Genomic DNA, 7,054 nt, shown 5'->3' with positions numbered 1-7,054 from the left:
TACCCGTGTCCCCGCAGCCCTCCCCGTGACACCCGTGTCCCTGTGCCCCCCCCGCACGGTGTCCCTGCAGCCGGCTCCCCGGTTCCTGCGTCCCCGCAGCCCCCTCCCCCGTGGTCCCCATCCCTGCGTCCTGCTAATGGGTGTCCCCTCATCCCCATCCCCTGCCCCGAGCTGTCCCCACGCTCCCCTCCATCGCGCCCGCATCCTTCTGCCGTGGTGTCTGCATGGCAGCCTGCGTGAGGAGCAGCAGCTGGAGGTGTTTGTGAGGGGGAAAATCCACCTCCCTGCTGCTGCTGCTGACCCTCTCCAGGAGGGTTTGGCTCGGAGGGCACAGACCAGGTCCAGGGAGCAGTGGTGTCACCTGCAGAACCAGGCCAGGCTGTTTGAAAAAAGCTCAGCTGTTGCGTTCTCCTGGGGGGTGTTGCATCCTCCTGAGGGACCAGATCCTCTTGCCCCGCTCTGCAGACAGACCCTGATTCCTCCTACTGCCATCAGCTGGAGTTTCAGCCCCGGTTCCATGGGCAGAGCTGGCCCAAAGCACTTGCTCACCCTCACGGTGGGTTGCATTTGCCTGTTGGATGCTGCGGTGCCTCAGGCAGGAGGAGATTTAGGAGAGTTACAGGAATGTTTCTGGCTGGTGGGAGAGGGATCTCCAGGCTCATGGGAGTACATGGCCCCCCGAGGAGACTTTGCTGCCCCCTGAAACAGCAGAAACTCAGATGCACCCACATAATTTGTCAAATCAACCAAGATTTGATTTCCTGATGGTGGAGATGCCATATATTATTAATCGGTCGGCAGACCGTGGGGCTTCACCTCTTCATTTGAGAGACTAGAAAGGCAGTGGCACCCCCCCACCCCCTTTTTTTTTTCTTAATCTCAAACAGATTTTCCTTAAGTTATTTCTGTTAGAAGAGGAGTATTAGAATAGGTAATAGCAACAGGTTGGAGGATCTTCAGTGGCGTTAAAAAGGCTGATTTTCATAAGCTCATAACAAAAGACAAGTATAGACTATTATGTTTTCCACTTTTGAAACTTTTTCTGGTATGAAGCAATCGTAATTTTCTGACCCAGAGGGATTCTCTGACCACTTGAGGTAGGGCAATGCTGCTCCATTTCAAAGTGAAAAAACAAACTGTCTATATTTTAGGCTCGTGCCCTGTGTTTCTTGCCTTCCCCACAGGGAAAGCAGTCACGGGAATCCTGTGGGAGGATGGAGATGGTTGGCAGAGTTTGAATTAGGGACTTCTGGAGAAGCACCGCTAGTCTGGGGATCTGTGATTGGGAGGAAAAGATGTGTCCCAGTATAGCCCTGGGAAAAGCTGGCTGGCTGAGTGCTGGGGAGTTAGTCCTTCTCTGGACACTGCTGTCCCTGGGATGTCTCCAGGAGGACTGGGGAGAAAGGAGGTTTCTTCACTATTTTTTTTAGAACTGTCCTGCAGGTCAACCAAGATTTGATTTCCTGATGGTGTAGATGCCATATATTATGAATCATTAGAAGACTAAATTTATCACTATATTTGGAGGGAAGTGGAGGACTGCAGGCTTTATATCACCAAAATCCTCCTTACGTCCTCAAAGCTGAGCTTGTTACAGAAGTTAAGATGTGCCCGGGCATCTGCAGTTCCCTGCTGGGCTGCAGCTCCATGGGAATAGCTTGTGTGGCCATAGGAGCAGGGTGGGCACGTTGCCATCCCTCCGTCCTGGAGCCAACCCCTCAGCTTCCTCAGTAGCACTGAATTCAGGGACTGAGTGAGGTCCCAATGGTGTTTTATAGCGATACAGTCTATTTGCTGTGACACAAACCCTCCCTGTTGCTCAGGAAATGGACTGAGCCGCCTCCTCGGCTGGGTGAGGAGAGAAGGGGCTGCTCAGCCAGTGTCCTCCTCTGTCACTGCATGGAAACACACACAAGACATTTCATGTGAAGGTGGGAAGGCAAGAAGGTACCAGGATTGTTGTCACTCAAGCCAGGACACCGGTTTATCTCCAGATGTAGATCTGCATCTCTTTGTGCCTCAGTTTCTTCACCTGCACAAAGGGACAGATGATACCGAGCACCTGGGAGAAGGTCTTTGGGACCTGCAGGATCTATAGATTTGGGATGGTTATGCCAGTTGTCCCCGACAACTTGTTTCAGTGTTAGGAATTGTCCCAAAGGAGCTTGGGGATGAACCTACTGTTTCCAATCCCCCATCACCTTGGGATTTTAGAAAGTTTATTTGCAGCTCACCATACCTGCAGTTTCAGAAGGAGGTTTCATTTTGATTTGCCACTCCTTTCTCAAGGTTTAATCAGAAAGATCGATTCTTTCTTTAACTGGCATATATTTAAGGTGGGTTTCTTAATTTCTTCCTCCTTTAACTGCTGCCATCCACAGGCCAACCCTTTTGTTTAAATTAGATATTGTTATTGACCTTCTTCAGTCTCGTTTCGTATTTGTCCTCTGCTAGAAAATCAAAGCCTCTTTATTCACGACTCGGTTAGTACTGACTCCGCAGATGGTACATGTGGCCCTTACAGCACTTTTCTCTGGCAAGAACTTGTATTTTAAAGAGGAGAAGATCAGATTTCAGTGTGTTATGTGGTGGGAAAATGCAGCTTTACAATGCTGTATGGAATTAAGAAATTACAGGCCATTGTTTTGCCCTCTCTCTTTGGAACTGGGACTGTATTTCATGCGACACAGGTCCCTGCCACTCCACAAACGGCCGTGTGGCCCCTGGTGCCACGAGAGCATCTCCTGTGGGCCGGGCCGGGTGTCCCCCAGGGTAAATCACTGCCACCCCAGTGACTTGAGTGGGACAAAGCGCCCAGAGGAACTCCCTCCTCGCGAGGGGTTCACCTTGTGTCCCCTCATCCCTTGTGCTTTGACTTGTCACACTCTTCTCTTGCCAGCAAGTGTGCTCCTGCCCAGCCCCTTCACTGCCCTTGGAGGGTCTGTGCACTTTCTGTGCTGTCCCTCTGGCCCCGGGAGATGTGGCTGGCCCTGTCCCCATGGCTCCATCAGTTGTCACCAGCTGGGGATGGATGCCACATGTTCACACTGCTCTCCTCTCTGTTGCAGGGTTCCCCGCTGAAGGGTGAGACATGTGGTAGGAGCCAACGCTTCCCACCGAAGAGTGAGACTCCGTCGTGCCCCTCAGCCCAGGGCACCGCAGGAGAGACAGGACATGTGCCGTGCTGGCTGCCTCCTCTCGGGACTCCTCCTCATCCTCAGTGTGACCAACACGGACGCCTTCTCCCGGGCAGGGTAACCCCCCTTTTTAGTCTGCTTTTTGTCTGTGGGTGTTCATCTGGACGTCACGGCAAAGCCCATCCTCTCTGGGTGATGAAAAGCCCGGCTCAGCCATCAGCTACACGTGCGTGGGCAGCTCCCTGGGCTGGTGAGGAGGTGGGAAGAGGCTCAGCCGAGCCCTCCTGGGGCAGCTGGGGCTCAGCAGCCCTTCATGGGGTTTGTTTGCTTTGTCACTGAAGCGAAAAAAACCTCTCAGAGAAAATGCCCTGGCTCCATTTCGCTCCATGCAGGGGACACAAAGACACTCTGGGCTTTTTTGTCTGGGAGAGTCAAAAGCTAAACAGGCTTCGAACTGTTTGTTAATTATTATTGTCTCTTTCAAGCACATCCTTGCACAAAAATATGGGTGCAGTCTTGCTATTGTGCCAATCAAGCTGTGCAGATGAGCCATCAAAGGAGGATGCAGCCTCCCAGCTCTGAAAGGATGCACCGACTGGGGGACACAGGCATGGAAAAGTCCTCATGGATTGTCACCTGCCATGTCCTGTGCTCCCTGGGCTGCTGCAGTGGCTGTGGTCATGGTCCTGCAAGCCCAGGAGTGGGAAATCCAGCAATTCTCCTTCCTTTTCCAGGAAATGGGTCCAACATGGCACCCCAGATCCCAGCAGAGCCTGGGCAGGCACAGCTCAGCTCCTGCTGGGGCAGAGCAAGCCCAGAGCTCAGTGCCCCAGTTTCTTCCCAGGCCAAAAGGAGCTTGAGCTCAAGGCCCACCCTCCCCCAGAAACAGCTCACATTTTCTACAAAGTTTGTTTTTACATTGAAATACTCTCCTCTAGCGTTAAACCTTTAGCATTCTGGTCATGACTGGTCATGACCACAGGCTGAATTCCTCACTCGCACGCACAGGCTGCAGCTATAGCTTCATTCTAAATGTTGCAAAGCAAACAATTGCCATTTAAAAAATTGCATCTTCTATAGCATCAATCAGTGAGGCTGAGAGGAGTTTTCTGGAGTTAATGGAAGCCATCTGATGACCATGCTAATTCCCAGGCTTTTTATTCTAGTTTCTAATTGGGCTGGGAGGCTGAGACAAGTAGGCGAGTTCCTCAGCGGGACTGACCTGCTTGGGCTGGAAAATGTTGAAAAAACCCAAAAGAATATTTAACCCAGACCACTTTGGCTGTTAACCTTGGGAAAGTTTTTGACTGGATCGCAGTTATCTTAGGAAGACTGGAGGGCAACTTTCCTCTGGCCCTTACCTTTTTGTGGCGAGCCTGACCCTTCCTATGAAATCATTCATTTCTTGGTGACCACAGGGGCATCTGTTTCAGGAGAGCAAAAGTCTCAGAAAGGAAAAATCCATCCAGAAAGTGAGTGGTTTTAAGGGAGGAATGGAAGGAGAACTGTTGTGAGTAAATCCCCCCTAAATCTGGGCCCCGGCTGCTCTCCCAGGACCGGGGTGAGTGTACGAGGAGGCATCAGCGCCTTCGCGCAGGGGCTGTGGAGGAAGAGCCCGTCCAACCCCCAGGGCTCAAGCCGTGTGTCGCTGCCCTGAAATGACATGAAGTAGCCTCCCAGGTCACTCAGGCAATTAGCCACTACCATTTTAATAGCCTTCTGTAGAGAGGGACTGGCGAGCCACATCCTGAGCTGGTGTCAATCAGTGGAGCCCCTTTGCCCTGAGGTGGCAGGTTGGTTTTTTAGCCGGTCTCTGACCCTCTCCTCTCTCCGCAGCCGCAGAGTCTGTGCCGCGGCACCGCAGACCCAGGAGGCCACCTACACAGAGTCCCACGTCCAGCCCGTCTACCAGCCCTACCTCACCACCTGCCAGGGCCACCGCCTCTGCAGCACCTACAGGTGAGGGCACCTGCCTGCCCCCCGGACCTGGTCCTCACGGGGAGCAGGATCCACCCCAGTGAGGCACCCACCCCTGTGGGGCTGTGGAAAAGGGGAGTCCTGCCTTGATCCATGGGGAAGGGGCTCCTAGGCCTGACCCACTGGCATGGGAGTGGGATGGGGAGCTTGGGGTGGGTTCTTGGGGGTTCTCAGCCCCGTCTTTGTGTTGCAGGACCATCTACAGGGTTGCCTACCGGCAGGCGTACAGGCAGCTGCCCCAGCCCACGGCCTCCTGCTGTCCCGGCTGGAGCAGGGCTAATGGCCACACGCTCAGCTGCAACAGAGGTAAGAGGCTGCTGGGTCACTCCTCTGCCAGGGCTCGCCCTTCACCCAAACCCCATGGGGCAGGTACCTCAGGGCCCTGGATGAGGTGCCAGCAGCCAGTTCTCTCATTTACCAGCACTTCGTCCCTCGGGCGAGTCCTCCCTGTAGAAAAGCATTTACATTTTCAGCGTCACAACCAAATGCGGTTCAATTTCTGATTAATTCCCAGCCTTTCCCTGCTGCCTCGCAGGCCCTTTTTCCTTTGGGATCGCTTATTAACTTTGTAGTTACCAGAGGATGAATAAGACGAGTAAGTCCTTTCCATATAAATCAGCAGTCATGGAAGAGAAATGCTTTCAGGAGGCAATCGTGATGTACAGCAGAAAACAAATGCAAAATAGCAGCAGCCAGGCCATCCCCAGATGAGCTCAGAGCACAACACCAAGGGCTTCCCAGGGGTCTGCTGCTGTCTGTTGTCCCTCCTCCCTGCTGGCTGTGCTGGCTGCAGGCACCAACACCTCTTTCCAGCAGCAGACTCAAGGTCCTGCTCATCCCACCCGTCCTGTGCCCTGGGGGTCAGCTCAACCCCATCACTCCAGGCTGGGGTAGAGCATCCCGGCTCCGGGCTGGTGCTGGGGTGTGTTTTGTGTTGTGTGTGTGCACTGTGTGGCAGGGGAGGGAGCTGGGGACCCCCAGAGCTGCCCGGTGATGCTGTGCTTGTGTTTGGTTCCACAGCTCTCTGCTGGGTGCCGTGCCAGAACGGCGGGACCTGCTCCTTCCCTGGTAGATGCACCTGCCTGCCCGGCTGGACGGGGCGAGCCTGCCAGACAGGTACCAGCCACACTGCTCCCCTCCAGGCTCCCCGAGCTTCTCCAGGGAGCCGTGGGGCTGCCATGGGGCTCTGGAGATCCTCTGCCCACAGACCTACCCCTTGGTGGGGGCCGGGCACCAGCATTGTGGCTCCTCCCCAAGACTTGGCACATGCCTGGTGCTGCTCAGAGCAGTGTGTTCCTCCTCCACATGGACACACACATGCACACTGACGTGTGCTGCTCCAGGGCAGTGATGCCTGATGATCTGGCCAGGAAAGGATGGGAAGATTGGCTCCCAGGGGAGCCCTGACCTCCCTTTGGCTATTTCAGTGCTCCCAGCCCTCATCTGCAGCCCTGGCATCCACATTTTCTCTCTGCTGCTGCTCCACGCTGGGTCGGTGTGAGCAGAGGGTACATTTTGCTGTGTCTCTGCAGCCAGCAGAAGGTTTTCCACAGAGCAGCCATTACCCTCGTGGAGTCAGCCCGAGACTGTGTATCTCCCAAGCTTTGTAAACTCTTGCTGTAAACTAAGACGCCCATTTACTGCAGAAGCTCAAGCTGGAAACTGAAAATATCCGGGGGTGGAGGGAAAGCCTTGGCAATCTCCAGACACCGAGCTCCTCTCCAACATGAGAGCAGCCTGATGCTCCTCACCAGCGTGCAGGGAGATCAGGCAGCGTGGAGAGCAGCCCCTGCCACCGCCTTCCCCAGCTTTTTGCCCTCCTGTAAGGCAGAGGAGGAGCGTGTGGCATTGACCCACGCTGGGCCAGGCAGGGCTGAGCACATCGCTGACAGCTCCGGCTCCAGCGTGGGGCTGGTGTTGGGGGGGGGCTGGGGGGGGGA

The 7,054-nt window shown here is 54.5% G+C and overlaps 1 protein-coding gene across 2 annotated transcripts in view; it reads left to right on the top strand.

Moving 5' to 3' along the window:
• Positions 1–7,054, top strand: part of EGFL7 (EGF-like-domain, multiple 7) — a 24,343-nt gene that overhangs the window by 12,581 nt on the left and 4,708 nt on the right. For both annotated transcript variants that reach the window (XM_014943077.1, XM_014943076.1), the window contains exons 3-6: positions 3,069–3,254; positions 4,974–5,096; positions 5,308–5,420; positions 6,135–6,230. In XM_014943077.1, the coding sequence (XP_014798563.1) occupies positions 3,175–3,254; positions 4,974–5,096; positions 5,308–5,420; positions 6,135–6,230 (412 nt within the window). In that variant the 5' untranslated portion in view covers positions 3,069–3,174. The remainder of the gene's footprint in view (positions 1–3,068; positions 3,255–4,973; positions 5,097–5,307; positions 5,421–6,134; positions 6,231–7,054) is intronic.

This window comes from Calidris pugnax, unplaced genomic scaffold, assembly GCF_001431845.1.
Source record: "Calidris pugnax isolate Ruff unplaced genomic scaffold, ASM143184v1 scaffold102, whole genome shotgun sequence".
In the NCBI taxonomy this organism is placed as follows: Eukaryota; Metazoa; Chordata; class Aves; order Charadriiformes; family Scolopacidae; genus Calidris; species Calidris pugnax.
Note: the sequence above shows the minus strand (reverse complement) of the source record. Positions and strands in the feature narration are given on the sequence as shown.